This window comes from Xiphophorus hellerii, chromosome 11 (genome assembly GCF_003331165.1).
Source record: "Xiphophorus hellerii strain 12219 chromosome 11, Xiphophorus_hellerii-4.1, whole genome shotgun sequence".
NCBI lineage: Eukaryota > Metazoa > Chordata > Actinopteri > Cyprinodontiformes > Poeciliidae > Xiphophorus > Xiphophorus hellerii.
In genome coordinates this window covers 7,415,988-7,442,412 of record NC_045682.1, presented here as the reverse complement: position 1 = coordinate 7,442,412, position 26,425 = coordinate 7,415,988, and the positions used below count along the sequence as shown (strand labels likewise).

General features: G+C 41.9%; 2 protein-coding genes across 5 annotated transcripts; both read left to right on the top strand.

The window, feature by feature from the left end:
* The first annotated feature begins 398 nt into the window (after window positions 1–398).
* On the top strand, window positions 399–10,386 carry LOC116728765 (uncharacterized). 2 transcript variants are annotated; one of them, XM_032577069.1, is made up of 10 exons: window positions 399–630; window positions 7,176–7,442; window positions 7,813–7,866; window positions 8,109–8,162; window positions 8,613–8,657; window positions 8,769–8,809; window positions 8,898–8,918; window positions 9,023–9,433; window positions 9,552–9,758; window positions 10,112–10,386. In XM_032577069.1, exons 2-10 carry the CDS (start codon window positions 7,178–7,180, stop codon window positions 10,376–10,378), a joined length of 1,365 nt encoding a protein of 454 aa, XP_032432960.1. In that variant the 5' UTR covers window positions 399–630; window positions 7,176–7,177; the 3' UTR covers window positions 10,379–10,386. The 2 variants fall into 2 exon arrangements, with proteins under 2 accessions (XP_032432960.1, XP_032432959.1); XM_032577068.1 differs by having other exon boundaries at window positions 399–647.
* Window positions 10,387–16,154: 5,768 nt separating this feature from the next.
* Window positions 16,155–25,449, top strand: LOC116727801 (uncharacterized). Of its 3 annotated transcripts, XM_032575419.1 has the most exons (9): window positions 16,155–16,321; window positions 16,444–16,514; window positions 20,210–20,504; window positions 21,081–21,106; window positions 21,211–21,282; window positions 22,906–22,926; window positions 23,048–23,461; window positions 24,196–24,426; window positions 24,863–25,449. In XM_032575419.1, the coding sequence occupies exons 3-9, from the start codon at window positions 20,210–20,212 to the stop codon at window positions 25,115–25,117; spliced, it is 1,314 nt and encodes a 437-aa protein (XP_032431310.1). In that variant the 5' UTR covers window positions 16,155–16,321; window positions 16,444–16,514; the 3' UTR covers window positions 25,118–25,449. The 3 variants fall into 3 exon arrangements, with proteins under 3 accessions (XP_032431310.1, XP_032431311.1, XP_032431309.1); XM_032575420.1 differs by lacking the exon at window positions 16,155–16,321 and having other exon boundaries at window positions 16,328–16,514; window positions 22,909–22,926; XM_032575418.1 differs by lacking the exon at window positions 16,155–16,321 and having other exon boundaries at window positions 16,328–16,514.
* The last annotated feature ends 976 nt before the right edge of the window (window positions 25,450–26,425 follow it).

Below are 26,425 nucleotides of genomic sequence, written 5' to 3'. Positions count from 1 at the left end.
TGACACACCGTCTTTAGTTATTCGTGTAAGTCTTAGGATTAACGGATAGAAACCTAAACCAAACATTGTATTTATAAATTCTGTTGTTTTAGTACAGTCAAAATTACAATTCAAGATAATTGTAATTAATTACTAATGAGTCACTAATTCATTGTAGATACCTTGAATTGAAGTCTCCATACAACTCAATGGTAAATCTGACGTCATTTTTGACTAGTCAGAATGTAATTAGAGATATCTTAAATCGCTAAAATGTCGAGTCATAAAACAATTAGTGTTTTATGACACAAATTGTCCAGTTTTTACATCTGGAATGTAATGACGGCAAAACCGAGTTTATGTTAAAACGGCTTGCCATAGGTCATCGATGGGTTTGACTTGTGGCGCCAAACGAGCCTCTTCTCTTCGCTCAATGAAATACGGTGAGAAGGAAAGCAGGAGAAATCGAGAGCAATCTTTTTAACAACTTTGACGTTTTAGCGGTGTTTTAAATGTACAGTTTCAGCATACCGGGCGAATATTGAAGCTTAAATCAGGTTCTTTCCAACAACCAAGAGCAGTTTCCCTTTTTTTAAACAGAGAACTCACCAAACTGCTGAGCAGCTTTCCCCGGAGGAAACGACCTGCCAGGTAAACAAGGTGGTTCGGTGCAGCAGCTGCTGTTCTGTGCTAATTTCTGAAAACATTACATGTTTTAATACATTAATGCTGTAAAATTGATTGTATAGCAGCAGACCTAGAACTATAGATCCGCTAAGTACTCTGGTTTGTGTTGAAGCTAACTGTATTAGCTGCAGCTGGCTAGCTAATGGCTAAAGGTCCATTGGTTATTTACAGTCAAGTTTAACAAGTTAAGTTTAACCCTTTCACTACAGTGAAGTGTGGTCACTACAGTGGACAGCTATCTAAAAGCCATTTTCTTGTGCTTCCTGTGGATTTTTATGTTATAAATGCACACAGACCACTGAAGTGGACACTAATGCATCATAAAATATACCATCAACTACTGGCCATCAGCTACAAATGCAAGAACTTATTTTTGTTAAATACAATATGGCCGACAGACATAAAAGCATGAGAACCGACCCGGTCCCTCCTTCTACTGTAGACGACTCTTGCAAGTAAAATAAATATTGTGACATCAGATAACCCCTAAGGAACAATACTACTGATGTATTTTTCAAATAACAACTTTGTATTTGGACAAAATTGCAATTGATCACATAAAAAAATATATATATTTTTACAAAAAAAATTTCCTACCTTTTTTTATGCCTTAAGAAAAAAAAAATTTTAAAATGGAAAAAAAATTCTGACACAAAGGATCATAATTCATGCAGGAAAAGGTTAAAGGTCATGTAAAATCATATTTAGCTTATGTTTATGGTGAATAACAGACTGTTTTTACTAAACTGAAGGAGGATATGGTTCCTGTCGGTTCTATTTACCTTTCAGGTAAATAATTTGATCCATTTCCTGGATCCATCCAGTCCAGTTTTTATCTGTCATCACGAATATTTATTCTAGTCGTTCATTTTTTCAACTGACAGTGAACACATGTAGTTCATTGGTTTTTAGTAATTGATTGATGTCTTGCTCTGAACTAAACCTTTTCTCATTAAAAAAAAGAGAATTGCAAATGAGAAAATTTGTGATGTATTTTAATAATTTCTCAAATTTGTAATAAGTTGGGTCTGTGCAATGTGACTGGAAAATGTATCTCAACTTTAAGCATTTCATATCAAGTGATATAGATAATTATTGATTAGTTTTTATTTTAAATATGAGAGGATGTAAATACCTTTTATTACCTTTTAATATCCTTATTCATGGACTGTTTTGCATCTAGTTTACATGATTTTATTTTCTTTTATGCTGACCATAGAGAAACTAAATTTTGTTCAGCCAAGTTTTATAGTGTGAATAATAATGCTTATATATTTTCTAGTGTGTGAAACTGAATGTAGGAGATAAAGATTATTCCATGTTTGGTTTCCAACATGGAGAAATCAACAACAACAGGGAAAATTTTAAGAATATTTAAACTAGATTACTGACTGTTATATAATACATAAGAAATGCAGCTCTTTCTAACTGAGAGTAACTGAGTACTCTCAGTTACTCTCACTCAGAGTAACTGAGTGAGAGTCAGTTACTCTCACTCCACAATACATAAAAACAATAAATTTTCAAATAATCATGATGTTGCACAGTTGCAATTTTCTGACCAATCACTGATAACCAATCTTTAAAAACCGTGACCTGCTGATTCTGATTTTGGCCAACACTGATTATTTTGGTCTGAATGTTGCTAAATATAGCAAGAAAGTAATAAAAACAGATTTTCAATTTTCTGGAAGTTTGTTCCAGATTTGTGGTGCATAGAAGCTGAATGCTGCTTCTCCATTTTGTTTCTGGATGCAGAGCAGAACCAAAACCTGCAGGTTGATCCAGCAGCTTTAATCCGTCTTTAATCAGTTCTGTGATTTCTAAACTACCAGCAGGATTTAAAGTATCTTCTCTCAGTGAAGGACTGCAGAACCGGGCGCTGTAGAACCGGGTGATGTGCTTTGTCTTCCTGGTTTTAATCAGAACTCCAGCAGCAGAGTTCTGGATCAGCTGCAGCTGGACCATCGTTTTGTTAGTCAGATGTGAAGACGCTGCTGCAGTAAATCAATGCCACTGCAGAGAAACGCCTGGATGAGTTTCTGATGATGAGACATTAGTCCTCTGATCCTGCAAATGTTCTTCAGCTGATAGAAGGCCCACTTTGGAGCCGTCTTTATGTGGCTCTGAAGGGTCAGGTCAGAGTTCAGAGGTCAGCCTGATCTCTAGTTTCCAGGTGGAAAAACTGAAGCAAACTCTAGATCTATAACTCTAGATTGTTCCTCTTTAGGTCCAAAGATTAAAACTTCAGTTTCCATTCAGCTGGAGAAAGTTTTGGCTTATCCACACATTTATCTATTCAGTGATTGGACGGTTCTTAGTCACCTGATGACATCACTTTGTAAGTATTAGACGTACCATAATTAAAAAAATATACCCTCCTAGTTTTCTTCAAATTTCTTCTTCATTTTAATGTTCAGTATATCTTTTTTCCATGTCTTCATGACTGTATAGGCAACCATAAAATAAAACATAAACCAGACCCGATGTACTGGCACACTGCTCACGTAAACTCCATGTGTTGATTTCATACGTCAGTTTTATCCAGTGGATCTCCTCCCATTGTCTAACATGTAACCATCAGCTCTTTGTTTGGATTGTTAGCTTTAAGTGCAGTTATCAGGTTGACCTCTAGGTGACCTTGACCCTTATCTGGACCATACCACACTCCCATTCTAGAAACTACTACTGACTGGTTCTGTGTCTGGTAGTTTGGCTAAATTCCAGCATAACAGCAGCACCGGATACGTTATGGTTTCACACAAAGATACAATTTAAAATATACAGAAAGAAACAGAATGAAGAACAAAATACTGTACAGTATTCAACATAAATGCAATACACTTATTAAAAATGGCATACTCTACTCCAGGGGTGTCAAACTCAATTTCACCAAGGGCCACTTCAGCATATTGGCCACCCTCAATGGGCCACACTGACGGTATAAATCAGGAATGCCCAAGTGCAGTCCTCCAGACTGCAACTTTTAGATGCGTCCCTGCTAAAACATACCCCAGACAAAAAGTTGACTTCCCTCATTAGCAGCAACTAGGCCTGTCGCGATTAACGATAAATCAATTAATCGTACCATAAATTAAAACTATCGACGTCATTTCAATTATCGGCATTATCGTCTCTTCCGACCTTTTTCTCTTTCTGTTAATGACACTGAATGAAAAAAGGCTCAACTCCGGTGCTCTCCACTGACTCCTCCCTTCCTCATTTCCTTAGTGTAAAGCCCAGCGCACACTACACGATCTTAGAGCTGTCGTCTGATTGTCGGCCCATTTTCAAAACCTGACAGACCACACATTAGCCGACAGAAATCCTAGGTATAACGGTTCCATCGGGTTCGTTCCGGCCATGTGGTGTCCAACAATGGGCACAGAATAATGGCTGCAAGTCCAGTTAACTAATTCTAAAACCAGGCATTAATTAATGCTTTACTACAATCTACCTGCAATGCATGTGGCTAGTGTCAGTCCTGACTGAATGAAAATCATTAGAACCTATTTATGTCACGTTAACGAAGAACAGCTGAAAAGTTACCGGGTTTATCAACTGCGGTAGCAATTTCGCTCCAACTCCTCCCCTTGTCATTTCTATATTCTTTGCATGTTGAATAAACATTAATATTGTTGCCACATATCATCTCCAATGTCCTGGACTTCGGGTTGCGCCGTTTCAGCTGTTTGGGATTCCCCCTCTGTAATTTCCCCTCAGAAAGCCCGGAGGACAATCCGGGTTTTTCTGATTGGCTACCTGTCACATTCAACAGGCTGAGTTAACAAACAGTCGGGGAAAACCCCTGATTTAGATCGGAGCGGCAACGACGATCTACCGTAACACACCACACAATGTGCTAAGATTGTTGCAAGGGGAAACATAGGAGCAAAAAATCATGTAGTGTGAATTATTGCATCAGGTAGTCGATGTGCCCATCTTCTCTATTTAAATCTAATTATTACTGAAGGGCAACATAATATAGACTTCATAATCTGCAGTCTTTAGGTTGAATGCAGTATTTATTTCCACTTTGGCTTTATGTTGTTTAGTTTTTATCAAGTACATTTTTTGTTAATGGAGACTGAGAATCCATTTTATTTTTGTTTTTGGTTGTTTTGTTTATTTTGTTTATCAGTTCCAGTGTTTAGTGTTGTTTTGAAAATAAAGTGCATCTATCTTTGGCAGGAAATCGCATGGATTATTACGTCATTTCTATTAAATCAGTGTTAAAAGGTCTTCAAACAATATTATCGTTTATCGCAATAATTTTTGAGACAATTAATTGCTCAGCAAAATTTGCTATGGTGACAGGCCTAGCAGCAACTCAGTTCTGCGGAGGCCTATGAATGAGTCAATGATCCAGGTGTGTTAGAGAAAGAACGCGTCTAAAGTTGCAGTGATAGGTCTGGAAAACTAGACTTGGGCAACCCTAGCATAAATGTCTGAAAATACAATGTTAAAAATAAATTAAACAACACCTCATATTGTTAAATAACTGATTTTATGTATTCAAGTTTTAAATATTACATTTGAGTTTGCATGGATGTAAAATTACTGCTCAGTTTAAAAATATGTTCAGTATTTTTAAGCTGCTCAGCTAAACTTCGCTCTTTAGCTTGTTAGCTTGTCGATGTTTCAGTTTTATTCGCTGGGAAAATTAATCTTTGTCTGCTTTGAAGATAAGCAGACAAATAATAAAAACAAGTTTTGATATTAACTCTCAACTTCATTCACAAAACTTTTTCGTTATTTATTACACAACGAACATGTATTTCACATAAGAACAAAACAATGAGGTGATGTTGCCTGTCCTTGAACACAACGCTGATCCCTCTTCACCCTGTCACCAACTCACACACATCCTCATTGTGTTGTGTTCTGTAAATAAACAAAACACAAGCAAAATCAATAAACTATATGCATATTCCAGTATACTGAGTTTTGGTTTTACATTCATTCTATTTAAATTTAGTTTGTTCGTGCTTACCAATGTTTCCCCCTGGTCAGTTCGTCGATGTCTGGTTTTAGTTCTATTCCGTGGCAATCCGCAAAACGGCGTGTAGGTTTTCGTCAGTAATGCGCGATCTGTGCTTGGTCTTGTTTAAAGTCATTATTGAAAACATCTGTTCGCACAGATAGGTGCTAACAAACATGGACAAAACACGAGCTGCATGGAGTCGAAGCTGTGGCATCAAATCAGGGGACAGGAGACGGTAAAAGTCCTCGATTGAAACATCACTGGACTTCGCTCGCTAGCTTGTTAGCTTGTCGATGTTTCAGTTTTATTCGCTGGGAAAGTTAATAATCAGCTTGAGGTGACTCTGCTGCACTCTAGTGGCGAGAAGCCGTAATGTTGGTTGGTAACAATCGGAAGGCATTATGGGAGATGTAGTTTGTAGTCAATTCGTGCTCAAAACTTATTTTAAGTCAATCAATGGGGCTGTAAAACGGTGGTGGGGGGAGAGGTACATAAAATGACGTAGCGGGCCACATGTGGCCCGCGGGCCTTGAGTTTGACACATGTGCTCTACTCCAAAGGAATGTGCAACATGTAGTATAATAATAAAAAATTAAATGTGGATGTGTATTTGAGCATTTAAAAAATACAACAGACTATTTAAAATAAAGTGGAGATGCGAAGATACCATCAGAAATGTTACTCAAAATAAGTAAAATAAAACTGTGCAGGTTACGTGTTTTATCCAAATTTTTCACTCCAATTCTTTTTATTTTTAAGCAGATTTGAAACTGCTGCTCAAGTTATTCAACGGGTTGCTGCTAAGTAACCAAGGAGTGAGTGAGTTAGTTGATGCCACTCAGCTAGCTTAGCTAGCCATGAGGAAATATGGAGGCAGCCTTTCCTCTGCCTACATCTCCCAGAATGCTGTGCGGTTCTGGATCTGAGTTCTGTAAAATAGTTGAATATTCTGTCATGCATATTATTTGCTGATATTGATCACACGTCTATTGGAGTATATATCATTGATTTATTGTCCCACCCTAGTCCAGGTTTTATCAATCAGATTAAACTATCATTTCATTGAGTTGAAGATCATTTTTTTACCGGTATTATTGTCAATATGATATGATATGGCCCAGTCGTAACTTCACTAGGCAAATGGAGGGGTTCGTGGTGGAGCATGACCTACTTCGCCATCTTGGTTGGCGAATTTAGTCTGAAATATTGTGTTTGTTTGTTTTTTGTTGTTTTGATCCATAGTTGAGAAAAAGGGGCAGATATTATAAGATTATTTTCTTCTTTCTGCTACCTTTCATTTCATTTTTTTAAATTATTTTATTTTTTTCTTTGTATTAAAATTTTTTTTTATTTGTATTGAATGAAATGAATAAAGAAAAAAAAAAAAAAAAAATATTCCCACAAACTCATAATTATGTATTTGATCTTTATCAGTCTTCTGGATTTTAGGATAAACCTATTATGAAAATATCCTTCAGATGAATTTGTTGGTGTTAACAGTGGTGTAAATCTCTCTTTGTCTCAGAAATGTGTGAAAGCTCAGACTGGAAGAGCGCCCTGACCGACATCCTGAAGGAGCTCCGCGAACCACAGTACCAAAGGATGCTGGAATATCTGGAGAAAATCCCTAAAGGTGTGAAGCATGACACACACATAGAACATATGGCTCAGACCATCCTTGAGCATTATGGAGAGGAGGAGTCCATCGCTGAAATCAGGAGGATCATGGATAAGATACCGAGGAGAGATGAGAAAGTTCAGAAGCTGCTGCGTCCATTTGTGGAGAAACCAGGTGAGTTTATGCTGCTGGATCGGTTTCAGGTTCTGCTCAACATGCAGGGTCCAGAAGAGACCCTGAGGAGGCGGGTCAGGATTGTTCTGGTGGTCTGCTGTTGGTTGGGTGTTTGTAATGCACCTTTAATCCGTCACTGAACCGTCCTAATGAATCTATCAGTCCAAAGTTAAAACCAAGGTTCCTCCTAACTTCTGGGTTCAGGATGTTCTGCATTCAGACCCTGCTTTGGTTTCAGACCAAAGTTCAGAGCTGATAATAAAGGCAAAGATACAGAAATAATGACGGCATGAGTTCATAGAGCAGTGATGAAGCTGTTTATGAATGAAACTATAATTCAACAGCTTTGACTGTTTAAACTGTTTTACAGGAATGAAGAGGAAACCTGGACCAGAGTCAGAGGAGCAGCAGGAGTCTCCATCCGGTTGGCGAAAAACCTGAACTGTCCCTTCAAATGGGTTTAAAATTGCTCCTTTAAGAACAATGAACATTTCCTGCTGATCTTAGAGCTCCCCCTGCTGGGTAGAAAGTGAAGTTGAATCACTGATTCATTTCTCAAAATGTGCTTTGCTGCTGGTGAAAAACCTGCAGCTAGATTGATCTCAGTTCTGGGTCTGTTTACGGATCAGAACCAGATTAACTCATGTTGATCTCTGTGTTTAACAGAGTTAAAGAAGAAGAAGACTGAGAGTGATGATGATGATGATGATGTTAAAACTGGTGAGTTTTTACTCCCATGTCTTCAAACTGGGTTTTTCTAACATGTTATGTAATAAACTTGTGATAATGAGTAAATAACTTCTACACACTATCAGAATCACTCAGCATGGTTGTATTTTTTTAGAAGAAACAAAACCTGCTTTTAAAATTCACCCTGGATAACACACGCACACACACACATGTTGTACATAAATTATTTTCCTGGTTTAAAGGGGCGATATCATGTAAAAATATCTTTTTTTCTTTCATGTTTGATAAATCCTTTAATCTCCATGGCAACCATTCAGCTGTCAAAAACGCCTGGATGGACCTGGCTCCACCAATGAGGAGGAGCTGTGTGTAGAAGGCGGGGCTAGGTCCACCCAGACGTTTAGCCTGTCCTGAGCTCAGGTCTCTCCTGATGTCATTAATCGGACCTGCTGATGATCCGCTGCTCTTCATGTTTAACAGGGTTTGAATCTGATTCAGATTCTTCAGGTGATGAAACTCGATCTGGTGAGTTTAATGAATCAACTTCACAGACAGAATCAAGTCAAAGTCTGTTTATAAAACTAAAGATCAGATCTTCAGAGCAGAAACTCCCCGACTCTTCTTCTTCTTCTACAGACGATCCAGGAAGTCCTCAGTCTGAGAAGGCAACCATCACAGTAACCAACAGTCCTACACACCGGTGTAATTTAGTCTGTATATATATAATATATGACCAATTAATTATTAACTCTGTTCATTTTCCAGAAAGTAGAGATCCCTCCATGGGTAAGTTGGAAACTTCTAGTTATTACTACAAACATAACATTTTTTCTCCTGTTTTGAAACATTTGCTTTGTGAATTTCTATCATTTCTCTGAACTTGTTTCCAGAGACAGAGCATCAAGCTGCTGAAGGAAAGTGGAGACACCAATGGGAAACCTGTAGGTGGAAAGGTTATGCAGAAATGTGCTCTGCGTACATATGAAACCAAAAAGAAGCAGGAGAAGAAGTTCTTCCATCTGGCAGTCGCTGACGAGACCGACTGCATTAAAGTCATGGTATATGGAGAAGAACTATTTAATAAAGTAGAAAAGGAACGACTTTACCTTTTCACAAATGTGGAAGTGGATGTAGTGTATGGTGAGATGGTGATGAAGGTGACCAACCACAGCAAAATCTCAAAGACTAACGGCATTAAAGTTCCCAAGACTCTGGAGCTGCAGAGTCAATTGTTTTCCATCGAGGAGATCCAATCCTTTAAGAAGGAAACAGCAGCGAGTGTTAAAGGAACTGTGATTGAGGTAAGTGATTACTGCTGATAGCAGGTTCACAACAAGAGATTTGTGGCTCTCTGTGTTTTATTACTGAAAACATTCGATCGTTTCAAGGATTGGTTTATAATCACTTTTTGGTCCTCAGATTAAATGCCAGAAACATGGTACCAAAGCAAATGCACACGAGTTCCAACTTGAAGATGAAACCGGTTCCATCTGGATCAAGCTGTGGTGCAAAGAACAGCTGAGAGGAACGTCAGTGGGAGATGTGGTCAGAGTGACCAACCTGCAGACAAACCATTACTTTAAAACGGTGTCTCTGAACTCCACCGACTTCACCAGAATTCATAAGGTACCGGTTATTATTCAGACTGCAGGAAATCCAGAGTGGAGAACGTCGTGTCTCTGTGTGACAGAGAACGTATAAATGTGAAGTGGAATTAAAATTATGCATTTTATTTACTTTTTCCATATTCAAGATGAACGACTAATGAATGAATGAATATACTTTAAACAACATTATGAGGGGAGAAAATCTCACACTGAATCATTGGAACTGAATAAAAACGATGCTTTGTATGTCACAGAACATTATAAAGATCATTCAAGAATCTAAACATGTCAACTAATTTTATTCAGATAATTCAGGTGTTTGGTTACATGTGTATTAATTCATTATGATCCTGTTTCCCTGTTTGTGTCCAGATGAAAGCTGCTGCTGTTCAGAGTGTCACCATGCAGATTGTAGGGATCATAGAAGTGGGAAAGGAGCAGTCTGAGCTGGACGTGTTGATCAACGACAAGTCCAGATCCTTCTTCATCCATTCTTCTCTCCTGGCTAAGGTTTTTTGTGTCAGTCTGGATGACGACTTCGAGGACAGACTTTTGAAGAAAATCCCGTTTTCAGCCAAAGGAGAAATAAAACAAAACAAAATCCAGACTCTTAAAGCTGCAAAAGCCACCAAAACTTGACAGAACCAGAGCTTTAACCAAGATGGCGGCGCGTGTAGACGCTGCGGCTCGGAGCTCCCGTGTTTACGTTTTTGTTAGCCTGTTTTTATTGATGTCTTCGCTCAACACACTACTGGAAGCCTTGACAACTTATAGCAGATCAGAACTGTGGGACATAGGAGCACAGTTTGGACTTCGCACACCCACCAAGCTGGACTTTATTCCTCCAGAGCTGCTACGAACACCTGGGACTATGATCATTCCCCCCCTGCTGCCAAGGCGACGGAGGAGGCAGCACAAACAAAAGAGGGGTAAGAGAGCCGGCGTGCGTGCTAGGCTACAAGCTAGCCCTCACAGACCGGCACTCCCCAGCCTCTTCCTCGCCAATGCCAGGTCCCTCGTCAACAAAATCGACGAGGTGCGACTCCGGATTACTTCTCGCCGGATGGACAGCTGTGTGACTGTTGTCACAGAGACCTGGCTGGATAACAACATCCCGGACGCAGCGGTGGAGATAACGGGGCGCGCTCTGTTCCGGGCGGATCGGACTGCAGCTTCGGGTAAGGGCAGAGGCGGAGGTTTGGCATTGTATGTACACAATGCCTGGTGTACAGCCACGCACTCTGTCGGCACATTCTGCTCTCCTGACTTGGAATATCTGGCGGTGAAATGCAGACCCTTCAAGTTGGTGAGAGAACTCTCGTCCATTGTGATCGTGGCCGTCTACATACCACCGAGGGCTAATGCTAAGTTAGCATTAGAGGAGCTGTACTGCCTGATCAGCGTGCAGATGAACTCCAACCCGGAGGCGGCCGTGATTGTGCCGGGGGACTTCAATCACGTGGAACTGAAGGCTGTGTTTCCCAAATTCCACAAGTCCATAAACTTTCCCACCAGAGACAATAACATTTTGGATCAGGTCTACTGCAATATCCCCGGAGCCTACAAGGCTGTAGCAGCTCCACATCTGGGCATGTCTGACCACATCTCAGTGGAGCTGATTCCTGTCTACAAGCCTCTGGCCTGCAGAACTAAGCCGACCACCAGAATAGTTCAGGTCTGGACTGAGGAGGCCTCCTCTGCACTTCAGGACTGCTTTGAGCATACAGACTGGAGTGTGTTCAGGGACGGCGCAGACTTGGAGGAATACTCATCGTCCGTTCTGTCCTATGTTCAGTTCTGCACCGACGCTGTCCTCCCTGTTAAGACCATAAAAGTGTTTCCAAACCAGAAACCATGGCTGGACAGCACAGTACGGGCCCTGCTGAAAGCCCGGGATGCTGCCTACAATTCTGGAGACAGGTTGGCTTATAGCAGGGCCCGGTCGGAACTGAAAAAAGGTATTAAGCAGGCCAAGCTCCAGTACAAACAGCAGATTGAGGAACATTTCATCAACAACAACCCCCGAAGCATGTGGAGAGGCATTAGAACCATGACGGACTACAAACACAGCACTCAGCTGACCAGCCGCGACCCCACCCTGCCTGACACCTTAAACAGTTTCTTTGCCCGCTTTGACACGGCGGGCAGCAGAGAAGCTGTACATTTACCCCAACTAGAAGAGCAGCACCAGCCTCTCGTCCTGCAGAAGCATCAGGTGACGTCCACCCTGAGGAGGATCAACACCCACAAAGCTACAGGACCGGACAAGGTGTCAGGCCAGACGCTGAAAACCTGCGCCGACCAGCTGGCAGGAGTGTTTCTGGACATTTTCAATCTGTCCCTGCAGCTCGCCACGGTTCCTGAGTGCCTCAAGTCTTCCACCATCATCCCTGTACCGAAGAAGATGTCCATCACCAGCCTGAACGATTACCGGCCCGTCGCTCTGACCCCGGTGATCATGAAGTGCTTTGAGAGGATTCTTCTGAGGTACATCAGAGACTTCATCCCCGCAAACCTGGACAGCCTTCAGTTCGCCTACAGAGCGAACCGGTCAACAGAGGATGCTGTCTCCATCACTCTGCACACAGCGCTGACCCATCTGCAGCATCCCAACACCTACGTCAGGATGCTATTTGTAGATTTCAGCTCAGCATTTAACACCGTCATCCCAGACAAGCTGGTGCTGAAGCTACTCGAGGTGGGGCTGCCCGCTTCACTGTGCCACTGGATCAGAGACTTCCTCACCAACAGGCCTCAGGTGGTGAGAATAAGTGGCTCAACATCGTCCCCACTGGTCCTCAACACAGGCACGCCGCAGGGCTGTGTGCTCAGCCCAGCTCTCTTCACCCTGTTTACACACGACTGCGTGGCCATCCACCCCACCAACACAGTCGTGAAGTTCGCGGACGACACAACAGTAGTGGGTCTCATTTCAGACAACGAGACCCACTACAGAGAGGAGATTCTGCAGCTCACTCAGTGGTGTTCAGCCAACAACTTGGTGCTGAACACAGGGAAGACCAAGGAGGTCATTGTGGACTACAGAAGGTCCAGGAAGACGGATCACACTCCCCTTCTCATAGATGGAGAAGTGGTGGAACGTGTGGACAACATCAAGTTCCTGGGCCTCCACATCACGTCTGACCTCTCCTGGAACACAAACACCTCCCACCTGGTGAAGAAAGCACAACAAAGGCTCTTCTTCCTCAGGAAACTGAGACGGGCTGGACTTTCCTCACGGCTGCTCGTGAACTTTTACAGGGCGATGATCGAGAGCATCCTCTGCCTCAACATGACTGTGTGGTATGGCAGCTGCACAGCACTGGAGAGGAAACAACTGACACGGGTGGTGAGAACAGCACAAGGCATTGTGGGATGCCCCCTCCCAGACCTGGACTCCATTTACATAGGCCGGGTCAAGAAGAGAGCTGGATCCATAGCCATGGATTCCAGCCACCCGGGCCACAGGCACCAGCACCTCCCGACGCCACTAGGGACAAGGGTGTTAGAAAATGGATGGATGGATGTCAACTTGATAGGAGTTCGTCCTGCAATCAGTAGGTTGCCAGTTCGATTCCCACTCTGTTCTTCTCTGTCAATGTGCAGACACGTCACCCGCCTCGCCTGTTGCTGCTGGTCAGAGGGCCCAACAGGAGGCAGCCTTTGTCATACTGCCTCAGGGCAGCTGTAGCTACTATCCAGTAGCTCACCATCACCAGCGTGTGAATGGCTGCACTTTGGAGTCCTCTGGACTTGATACAATTATAGGAAATTTTCTCCTTTTGACAAGTTTATTGTATTTACAGTAGATCTTAACTTTTCATCTAAATCAACTATTAAAGGTCTTTCTAGTGATGGATGATGTGAATTAGCTATGCTAATTTGTTTGTCTTGATGCGTTTCTTGAATCTATCAAATAAACAGTAAAAAAAAATTCCACATCGCAACGTTTTTTCACTGAGATCCATGTTCTTACGGGGAGAGTTGTCAACCACGCTACTAAAGGCAAGAGACTTTAATTCACTTTTGAGCAGAGACTTAGACACAGAGATACCATAATGTGTAGCAATTTCAGATAAATCAACTTTTCTACAAACAAGGTAGGATTACTTAAAAACTCCACCATACTAAACTGCCATTCTCCAAATAATCCCGGACGAGCCCCCACTTTTGTTATACTTGCTGAACATGGGTTTGACAAAAACTTTGTGACAGTAAAGTTTTCAAGACGTTATTATGCCACAGCTCAGTCTTCAGCACATCTTCAGTGTGCTGGAATGAGAAGGACTTATTTTGTGGATGCAGTGTAAATCCTGATATGTAAGAATTATTGCATGTAGAAACAGCGGTTGGAACTGATTCAAACTTTTGAGTTTTTGCTTGAATGACTGAATGGTGTATGATGCGGTTTGGGGTCCAATAAACCAGATAAAACAATTGAACAGTACAGGCCATGTGATTTTAGAAGACAAAACTTTATCTCAGACTTTTCTGCTAAATTGGATTTCATACAACTGTTTAATGGATTCAACACATGAATATCAATGACTTCATAAAAAAGTGACAGTAGCTTAGCTCTGATGAGATAATTGAATTGTTTTATATTATCACCTGCAAAGGAATGTTAAAATAATGGTTACGACAGCACAAAGACTGGCCTAGGCAAAGGGTTCAATGACATCCATATAAACAGGCTCTCAAAGAACCACGGTGCTGGTTCTGTTGGACCTCAGCGTTGCCCAGGACTTGTTACTGGAACCACTGGAGAACTGGGTCAGACTCTCCGGTCCAGTAACTGGTTCTTTCATGGTTTTTCATCCACAGCGAGTCACAGTCTATTCATTTTATTCACTAATTATCACCATATTGTCCATCTCCGTGAAGCCACAAAATGGCGTCATGTAACACATTTATGCTAAATGGCTTCCTACTTGCCTCTCGCTTTATTAAGTCCAGAGGACCAAAGCGTTTACACTACAGTCATTCACTCACACTCTGATGGTGAAAAGCTACAGGGCAGTCTGACAGAAACGGGTCTGCCGGGCGCCACCGCGCCCTCTGACCCCCAGCAGCAGGCAGGGTGGGTGAAGTGTCTGCCCAAGGTCACGACGTCTGGCCTTGAAGCCAGGCTTCAGATGTTCCATCACTGCAGATCTGCCACACCCAGATCCTACACAAACATTTGCAGCCATCTTGTCTCTCAATGAGGAGCAGCTGTGCAGAGTCCAGAAGATTAACATTTGTATTTTAATGCAAATTATCAAAACACTCAATAAATAATCAAAACTTGCTGTGTGTAAATTGTTATTGATGTTCTAATCCAGTGGTTCCCAAAGTGTGGGGCGCGCCTCCTAGAGGGGGCGCCGTGCCATTGCAGGGGGTGGAGGGAGCTGTATGGATGAATGGAAGAAAAAAAAAAAACAGTTACACAAAAGTGTTTCACTGTAAAGATGGTTTGTAGTTTGTTTTGTTGCAACCTGAAGTGTGAAATAAACTTCAGTGGAGTTTGAAAACAAAATATGTTTATAGGTTTCTGTCTGGTTCAACGATGTGTGCGCCCAGTTGATTTTCTTTTTTTCTTTTTTGGGGGGATTTAATGTAATCCATGGGGGGGCCCAGGAAATCTTTGGGAACCACTGGGGGGCCCAGAAGAAAATCATTTAGAACCACTGTCCTAATTCATGATTTAAATGCTGGTTAAAGTGCTTTTGATGAAGTTTAGAGGAGATATTAAGGTGCTGTGCAGTTATTTGACTAAAACTGGTTCCAGTAATGATTAACTCCTTCATCACTGGAGTTAAGTCATAAACGTGACACCAGAACCCGTCTCCTGTCAACAGATGAATGTGGCGCCTCAGGCATAAAACTGGACCCAAAGATAAGCCTGGCTGCTGGAGCTGATGTCAGAAAAGAACTGCATCATGGGAAAAACAAGATGTTTTGGTTTTTTTCCACAATGTCGTTCAAGGAAGCAGAGTGTAATGTGAGTAAATACCTGGTCTCAGCTGTACATGTTTCAGACCATGAAACTATTTTTAAATATAAGAAATGTAAAATATATTTGCAAGTATGAAAAATATTCTACAAACGACGATGGCATTTGTTGAGTGAAAAACTAACCAGTATTTCTCCTTGATTTAATAGAGCAGGAGAAATGTGCTGGAGGAAGAGACTGAATACTTATAGTTTGTATTTGCATCGCTTGTACCATGAATGCAAATTCAATTAAAACAATTTACATTTTAATGAATTAATGTTTATTCCAACCAACAACAAAAAAAAGTATAAGGTCCTTTATTTTGAAATCTTTATTCTGAACCATTGAACAAGAATCTTTTATTTTGAGAAGCAGAAGAATGAACATGTTTGTGTTTCACTCCAGGCTGAGCTCAGTGAAACACTCCCACCTGACCAGTGGACAGCCCGGCTGTCAGGCGGGTCTGTTCACAAAGAACATGAATGTTTGGTTTGTGAACAAACGAAACTGAAGATTTCATGTTTTACAGCCAGAGGCAGAACGACACCATTTCATTAAAGGGAGGGAGTTTATGCCCTGCTGTGGGAGTAAAACTCCAGTCTGAGGTGAACTCAAACTTTAACCTGAGAGAAAGTCTCGGTTTAAAGTTTCTGCATCGAGTTTATTAGTAAAAGTTTCAGACCAAGATTTGGAGAAACTTCTGCTGAATCTGTTTTTCTGCCACCAGGAACTTTCAGCTTCCAGACTTTAGATTTTCTGTTGGCTTCATTAGCAGTGAGCAGAAAACAGCAGGAAAAGGTGAGTTTTACAGACCAGTTCAAACACTGGTTATTTTTACTGGTTCTTATCGTTTTTACTGGTTTAAGATGAGTTTATTCACGGTTTTTCTCAGTGACTAACAAACTGGTTAAAATCGGTCTCTTTGCATTCTGACTGAAATGTTCCCTTGTTTTTCCCTTGAATAAAATAATCATTTAATTAATAACAATAATCCTGTTAGGAATTTAGAGGCAGTTACTGACATCTTACAGCTCTAGATAGGAACTGTTGGTTTTCATGTTACTTTATATCAGAACAGAGAGCTCCGTTAAATCAGTCGAGTTTATTTGAATAAAACTTTTCAGTAAAAAATCTGTTTAAATGATTTACATCATAAAAACATCACAGTCACCAACTGAGGAACCAGTAACAAACAGGTGGGTGTTCAGTTTAGGTTTAAAGGAACTCAGTGTTTCTGCTGTGTTTCAGTTTTCTGGAAGTTTGTTCTAGATCTGTGGTGCATAGAAGCTGAATGCAGCTTCTCCCTGTTTGGTTCTGATGCAGAGCAGAACCAGAACCAGACACTATCAGTAGCATCTTGTAAATGTAAAATGCTGAACTGCAGATCATGCGTAGCTGAATCTCTGTCCTAAGGGCTTCAGAAAATCAAGAAACCTGGCTTTGTAAATCTGGATTTGTTTTTGGTGTACGCCATTTTCTACTTTTGAGGATACATACACGTTTAATACAGATTCTATTTAAATAAATGAGACCCCAGAACATGTTGATTAGTTTAGGTTTTTGGTGCTTCTTGGACAGTTTTAGATCAGTCAGACAACATAATGGCTGCTGCGTTTCTCCACAGGTTGATCTATTAGATAAAGATCAACACTGCTTTAGTAAAATCTACAGTTTTATGGAGTTAATGTGTTAACTTAAGTTCGGGAGCAGGGCCACGACCAAACCACACCTCTAATTTTCCAGGCAGCCTATTTATACTCTGCTCACCCACTCATCTGAGTCTGTTACGTTTTGTTAACCGTCAGAACCGTGTTTCTTGCTACGATTTCAAATCTTTAAATTAAACTCACCACTGAATGCGACGCGCCTATTCAGCTCTACCCTTCCGATTCAGACGATGATCTTCAATACTCCTCTTCCAGTAATTAGTCAAGCTCCAAGTCTCAATCGCCTGCGCTCTGTGACCTTTTATCACAGTGTTGTTGCCGGTGCCATCTTCTTTGCTGCTGTGTGTTGGGGAAGCAGCATCAGAGCCAGCGACTCTAATAGACTGGACAAAATCATCAGGAAAGCTGGCTCTGTACTGGGACTAAGGCTGGAGTCCCTGGAAACTGTGGTGGAGAGGAGGACACTGAAGAAGGTTCTGTCTATTATGGACAATAAACAGCACCCTCTCCACCACATAGTGGACAGACAGCGGAGCACCTTCTCACATAGACTGCTCCAGCTCCGCTGTCGTAGGGACAGATACAGGAAATCCTTCCTGCCACATGCCATCTCACTGTACAATAAAAGCTAAATCATTGTTCTGCACTAATCAGTCCGATTTTGCACAACTGCACTGTGGCACACTTGCTGTACATATATTTACATATACATATCTGCATTTTTTTTTAAAAAATCTTTGCAAGGACTGCTCTTAAGTTGCTTTTTATATTAACAGCATTTCATATTTTTACAATTTATAGCATGTTATTTTTTATTTTTATTTTATCTACTACCACTACTCAGTGGTGGTTGTTGTGTGTCTTGTCTCTATGCTGTAACTGCGAAGTAATTTCCCTGCTGGGATGAATAAAGTACTTCTATTCTATTCTATTCTATTCTATTCTATCTTCTATACTCGAGCTCCGTCTCGCACCTCACTGGCGTCATTTCAACATCCGTCCGAGGTTCATCCTTCACCTCCAACAACATTCCAGACCTGAGGCCGTAGACCGCTTAGAGGCGTCAGCCGTCAGGCTCGTTCTTCCGGGCCACCGCCGCCTTCCGGAGTCACTCAGCCAAACACCACCAACACCTCCACGTCCCAGCGCTCCCCCGCAAACGTCTCAACTCGTCCAGGCCTCAGGTTCCGGGTCGTGGCTCGTCTTCAACGCGCTCTACATGAGAAAGGAATCCCCTGTCAGCCGCTCAGACAACAACGTCCGTTTCCTCCTCGAACATCTCCGGTGACGTCATTCCGACGCCGGCTCGTGGACCTCCATCGGAGCGTCAGGCTCCTCCCGGATCGCCGCGGACTTCCAGAGTCTCTCAGCCGAGCAACACCAACATATCCACATCTCAGGTTCCTCCTCAGAAACTCAACAGCACCACCGCCGAAGTCCAAACATCCGGGGCTTCCGCTTCTTTCTCAGTGTCCGCTTCCTCCTCCAGTGTCTCTGGTGACGTCATTTCCGCCTCCACTCGCACAGATTCCTGACCTCTACTCGCAGCGATAGGTCCCCTAGTGGGACCCAGGTCATATTACACTCTCTGCCCGCATCCTCTCTGTTTGAGCATCCTCCCAAGCTTCACAAACATCTTTTTAACATACGTAATCAGAGCGCCCCCTTCTGTCCCTTTCATGTAATAATACAATAGAACACCCCACTTCCGTTTCACCTTCATTTTGCCATCAAATTCTAAATGATACGGATGGCCATTGCCAGGAAAATATCTTCCGCAGGGATCCGTTCTACACAGAATCAGAAGAAACCTCTGACTGAAGATGCGCTGCTTTCCCAAATCAGTTTCATGAATAAGATGTTCAGGGGCGGGGCCCCTAGCGGGGGCCCGGATGGGAGGTAGAATAGGACTTCAGGGATCCAAGCTTTTTTATCATGTCTGATGAGAGCTGAAGCTTGGGTTGCTTGTGGGGGTTGAGGTGTCTGGTCCAGGATCGGATGATTAGAGGAGCAGGAGGTCACTGGAGGTAGATGGTAGTAGAACGTTGGAGGACGGACAGGTAATCAGCAGACTGGAGGATGGTAGAGCGGGTATTAGCCAGTATGGATGAACAATCCAGAGGAATCTTCCTGAGGTGGTCTTGGTCACCGGACTGAGGGCCTCGGGCAACTCTGAGGGTATTTTCCAAGGAGCCACGAGGGAATCCTGTAAGGAGGTCAGACGAAAAAGACTCAAAAAGAGCTCAGAGGGGCTCTGAGTACCATTACTGGAAAACACTCAAGCGCTGGAGAACTGGCTGCCCGCTCCTCTTATGCTCCAGTAAATGATGCCGAATACAAACAGGTGTGCAGGGAAAACGCCCTCCAGGCAGCAACCTCCTGGCTCCTCCCGGTGGAAAAACAGCAGAAAACACACCCCACAAGGCCAAGACTCCAGTTTCCAACAAAAGCTTTAATCTGAAGCATCAGGTTTTGGTTCACACTGAGCGACCATCAAAGGGATAAAACAGTAATTATTCTGAAAAGATTTGAAGTTTAATCTCTTAAAGAACCAATCTTCTGATTAGAAGAGACATAGAAACCATGAAAGCTTCAGGTGGTTCTGACCAGAATGTTACTGTCTGAAAGGCCTTAACCTTTAACCTCTTCATAAGTGATGTCCTCAAACAGTTTGGTCAAAAAAGAGACCTGGTTCCTTTAAATCTGAGTCTCATTCAGTCAACCTGCTCTTCAAAGGTCAGGGGTCAATGTCTGCACGGATGGATTGCCTGCAGTCAGATTGGTGGTTGAAGAAATTCTGATCATTTCCTTCTTTCTGCATCACAGATGTCAAACATCTCAGAAGACGAGTGGAGAGACACCATGACCAAGATCTTTGAGAAGCTGGAGGTTCATCAGTTCAGGAAAATGAAGGAGCTTTTGAATAAATCGGGTTATGACTCACCAACCAAGATGACCACCAAGTTTAAAATGGAGCTGCCTAAAAACCTAATTCAGAGGTTTGGAGCAGAGGAATCCATTCGCTTAGTCAACAAAGCAATGAAGGAGATACCAAGGAATGACGCTGGAGTCCAGGACCTGCTGCGTCCTTTTATGGACAAACTGAAAAAACAAGAAGAAGGTGAGCTTCCAGTTAATGTGGTGTGTATCATGGTCAAGACTGATCAATAACCAAACTCCTGATTACCTGATTCAGAGGGGAATAAGATCTATGGATGGTGGAGATTTCTGGGTTCACTCTGAGACGGTATCAGAAACTGTTGGTGTTTTTCCTTCCAGCTGAGCTTTATGGTCATGGTCAGGTCAGCAGCTCTCCTTCATGAGGGTTAGTCTTTTATTTTCCTTAAGAACTGTTTGTATTTAGTAGATTTAGACTAAATGTTGTGTTCTACAGAACCACCTTCATGTTTAGACAGCAGTTAGCTAGAAGAGACCATGTTTACCATAGCCTGACATGATGCCCCTGCTGGCAGCAGTATGGTATTGTCCCGTGTTGTGGAGAGTTTGTGGAGTATGAGGTCACAGTGGGAAAATGATGCAGATGTTCAGAGGTCATCTTAGTGATCCACAGGTAGCAGGAGAACCCTGCTAACAGTGCAGCATCTGCTCACCTTGTTCTAACGGGTCAAAGGACAAATATGTCAGATTAAATACTGTTTTCACCTGAAACATCTCGATGGGTTTCTGTCTTTTAAAGGTCGAGACACGAGCAGCCAGCCAAAGGTGAGAACTTGTTCCGACACAAATCAAAACCTCCTCACCTTCCGGTCGTCTTAGACACACTCAGCTCTTTAAATGCTTTAAACGTGTGCTGCTGCTTTCTGTAGACGGATTCTGATGGAGCAGAAAAGCCAGAGCAGAACCAAGGCGCTTCATCTGGACCAGCTCACAGTCCACAGGTAGGACATGTGGAGGCTGCATCTCATTTTGAAACCCTGATTCATTTTATGATGTCAGATCAGAAAGTTAAATTCATACAGATGCATTTAATTTAAGTTCAATGACAATATCTATTTTCTCTCAGTCCAGTTTATTTGTTTAGCACATTTCAGCAACAGCACAGTTCAAAGTGTCATGATGGGTGCGTTTTTCAAGCCCACATGCAGAACACCACACAGGAGAGCAATGTGAAATAAAAGATAAATTTATTGAAAAAACACTGCTGGCAGGAATAGTTGGCTCGGGTCGGGTCCAGGGAGAGAGGCTGGTTCAGGGAATCAAACAGTTCACTAGAGAAGCAGAGGGAGGTGATGAGTTCAGGTTAGTAGGAAATAACAACGTTAAAGTGAAGGGGCAGATCTTACTTGTGATCGGTAGGTTAGAGAAGTGGGAGGGTAACTGCAGCGTCCGGGGTTTGTTCTCAGAGGTTCCAGGTGGTCGTCTTGTCTGACAGCGGGGATCCAGGAGGCAACGGGAGTACGTCGGAGGGCGGACAGGTAGGCTCAGGATCAGCGGATGAAGAGGAGCCAGGAGGAAACACCTGGAGGCAGGAGAAGCAACGAAGAAAAACTTTCACTAAGAGTGGGTCAACAAGGCAAAACAGAAGCAAGCTTCTAGGGGCTCAGAGGTACCGTGACTGGCTAACACTCAGGCGCCGAAGGACTGGCAGTCAGCTCCTCTTGAACTTCACACTGATGAGCCAAACCCGCATCAGGTGTGGGATGACGTCATCCACGCCCTCCGACGGATGGTAAAGGCGCCATCTAGTGGTGGAGAAAAACGAGTGCAGGCACAAAACTCCACAAAGGAGCTAAAAGACCCCGGAACATGACACAAAGTACTTTACATCATAAAAGCATAAAAAAACATAATCGTCAGTGATGGTGAATCCAGTAACAAACATTACATTTTGTTGAGCGCCATCATTACTACGCATCAAAATCATCATTACTACGCATCAGAATCATCATTACTACGCATCAGAATCATCATTACTACGCATCAAAATCATCATTACTACGCATCAAAATCATCATTACTACGCATCAAAATCATCATTACTACGCATCAGAATCATCATTACTACGCATCAAAATCATCATTACTACGCATCAGAATCATCATTACTACGCATCAGAATCATCATTACTACGCATCAGAATCATCATTACTACGCATCAAAATCATCATTACTACGCATCAGAATCATCATTACTACGCATCAGACATGTTAATCAGCGTTTCAGCTTTTATTGGTCAAAAGCAACTCTACTCTGGTTTTGTCTCAATTTTTCTGACATGTAGCTAATGAAAACCCAAAGTCTCATAAAATCTAAAATATTACATTGAATACATAGTATTTTGAATTTCAATCTTTTCATGAAGAAAACTGCTGAGTTGACAATTATCAGGCAGTCAGTGAGAAGGAGGGTAAACAACAGAGAGGCATTTCAGAGAGCTGTATCACATCTAATAAACAGAAAGTTTAGTGGAGGGACATTTGTGGTAGAAAATCAGAATCCAGATTAGATCTTTGAATCATGAAGGTCTTCGTCTAATAAATTGTTTTGTTTTCCTTTCAGAAGATGTTCAAATCTGATGTGGTGAGTAGAAACCTTGGTGTTCATTAACAACCAAGAGTTTTACTCTATATTTATGTCTGTCTGTCTGAGGTTATTTGTGATCGGATCTGTTTTCATCTTTTCTCTCGGCATCTTGGTCCAGACAAAAACCATCAGGGATCTGAAGGCCGGTGGAGGTCTGGGTCAGAAGGTTCTGACTGTGAAGGTTGTGCACAAATCCGACCTATACGAAAATCCAACCAGAACCAAGTTTTATTTCCATCTGGGAGTCGCTGATGAGACGGACGCCATCAAAGTTGTGGTGTTCGGAAGCGAGCGGTTTCCAGACATTAAGAAGGACCACTTCTACACCATCAGATATGCCGTCATGGATCATAAGGAGAAAGTTTTGAAAATTGCAGAAAGAACCAAGATGTCAGAGACCGGCCCATTCGAAGTTCCCAGAAATGTGGAGCTGGAAGCTGAAAAACTTATTTTCAGTCCAGTTTACAGCATCAGAGACATCCAGAGCCTGGGAGACAAGAAGGAAGTGAGTGTTAAAGGCACCGTGAAGGAGGTGAGAGTCGTTTACTGAGCTCTTCTGTCTGCTTCTCATGATCAGCATCCAGTTTTTAGCCGCAGCTTAAATGAGAATTTCAGACTTTTGTTATATCTGATCAAATCGTCAAACCTTCAGAAAATGACATGATTTATAGCGCCCTCTACAGTCCTGGTAAATATTTCACATTTATCTTTTAAATTTACACTGTAAAATGGATCAGGCTTTTAAATTGTAATTAATGACTTCCTCTACTTATGAAATAACACAGACATTTTTAAACATTCGTCTAAATGGGAAAGAGAAGAGAACATTTCATTAATGCAGACCAGTTGAGTTCAGGAAATGGAAACAGGAAAGAAATGTTAAATTTAAACTCATTTTATCCTCATTTAGAGCAACAATTATAACATTTAAACCAACTGGATCTGCCACCAGGACGATCATCTCCCATCATGCACTTGGAGCAGGACGCTCTCCTGCGGTTTCCTGTTAATAACCATTAATAACCATGATGGTAGTTTAAAAGCATCTTCTTTCAGCAGGAGGTCAGACTTCCTGGTAGCTCCCCCTGCTGGGGCGTAGAGGTATTGCAGAGTTGTGTTTTACAGGGAACCTAAATGCATCTTACATCATATCTGTAGATCTGACCAGTGATGGACAATAAAACATCTGATTATAAAAATGTTAAACTTGCAAAGTGTTCATTTGCTTCCAGAGTCGACTGAATCTTGTGTTTTGGGTTTGAACAGATCGGAGTCATTAAATCCATGGAGATGAGAGCAAAACCGGAGAAGAGAGACAAGCAGGCCTTTGAGCTGGAGGACGGTACCGGGTCCATCACAGTGGACCTGTGGGGTGAAGACACCAAACACCTGAGTGGGATATCAAATGGAGACGTGGTTCTGGTCAACAACTTAAAGACAAACCTCTTTAACAACAGAGTTTCTTTAAACTCCACCAACTCCACCAGAATCACTAAGGTCAGTGTGAAATGAACATTTCATATTTTCTGTTTGTATTTAATTTGTTCAAACTGCCTGTAAGTTAGTGAAGTTAAAAACTGAGTTATTGTAATAACTGATAGATGAATGTTAATGGGTTTGAAATGCTGCTGATTTCCTGATATGTTCTGTTTCTTTGGGCTTTGACTTTATTTAGTTTTTCTTGTTTTGGTTCCTTTGGCTTGTATATTTTGAGTCTCTTTTCTGCCGCGTTTGCTCGCTTTAATCCTCACAGCTGCAGTGTGTTCAGTTCATTCGACTCGCCTGTTCCTCTTCCAGAGACTGTTTTGTTCACGTTTCTAGCAAATCCTCTCACATGATTGTCCTACCATCTAATGACCTTCGACCTGTTATCATAAGTCTCGTAGTTTATGAAAATCAGTAATACTCTGTGTGCCATCCTGTTCCTGCTCAGGTCCAAAGTGCTCTGGTCCAGAGTGTAAACATCACGATCCTGGGGATCAGTAAGGTTGACCTGATCAGTGCTGAGCTGGAGGTTCAGATAAACGGCCAGGTGAAGACGTTGGAGGTTTCCTGTCCCCTCCTGGCAGAAGGGCTCGGTCTCCGCCTGGAGGACGACTTCAGAGCCAAACTACTGGAGAAAGTCCCGTTTCCAGCCGAAGCACAAATACAAGGAAACAAGATCAAGCAGCTTAAAGCTGCAGCCTGAACCTCCTCAGGTTCTGCTTCACAGCCACATGTCTTCTGTTGGACTCTGTTGCTGCCATCTAGAGGCAGGACAGAAACGCTTTCAGCTGGGATTTTGCTTTATTTGATCTTGATTATGAAAATTTGTCTTTGGCTTCAGTTTTAAACTAAAAATCTGCTGGAATAAACATCCTGGAGCTACTTTACTTCCTCCTGCTGCATCGTCTTACATTTGGATCATTTTCACAATTTTCTATGCAAGTCAACACTGCCGTCTTTGATCTTATTGACCTTTGACCCTTTTCTGTGATTTATTGGTTAAATCTGAAATAAACTGATGCTGCAGTTTGGGAATTTGTCTTTCTGGATTCATTTTGTTCTCAGGCCGCCAACCGTATGTTAAAAAATGTTTAAAGTTGACGGGAAATATGACTAGGTGATCATGTGTAATTGTAACATTGGTAATACTTAAACACCAAATACTGAGTCTTAAAAAAGACAAGCACAAAAAAAAAAAAAAGCAAATAAAAATAATTTAGATGCTTTTGCGCTAAAGTTAAATCCTAATTAAATCAACCAGTGGATCTTAAAACTAGCATGTGATGCTGGTCACATTTAAGTCAATAAAAAAAAAAAAGACCTAAAATAGGCAATAATAAAAATGTTATTTTATTATTGAACTAAGTATTGTTAGGTTACAAATGTTAACTATTGATTGTATTAATAGTTTTCGAAAGTTCTCCCATTTTCTTTAGTAATGTTTCAGTTTGCTGGTTTGTGATTGGTTGTTTTTTATCCACATGACGTCAGGATGAACGACGCCCGTCTGTGATTGGCTGCGTGATTGGATCCGTCTCATTGCGCTCAACGCAAACCAATAAAAGTCAATAGGCTGAGCTTTAGTTACGCGTTTAGAGGTTTGCGTTGAGCGCAGGCGAGCCGAGCAGCTGGTGAGGCTTTTATTCTTGACCCATACATGATCAAAAAGACTTCATAGAGGGATCACATTTATGGAGGTACAGGTGAACCTGCTCTGCAAGAACTCCTTCCAAATAGAGTGAAAGGTGGAACATGCAATCTGCACCAACAGTGCATTGACTATGCATCTAACCATCTCTGCTGTCACTTTTAATTATGTCTAAAAGAAAAACTATTTAAAATAAGCAAACAACACTTAGCTTAGCCATGGGGACAAGTAGAGACTGGCGGCTTGTCTTGCTTATAAAACTCTGGGGGAATCCTGAACAAGCTCCCCAACCTTTGGTTCTCTACAGCTGATACCAGTTATTAATCAGCACCGTAACATGGTAGACGGTAACAAAAGGTCCTG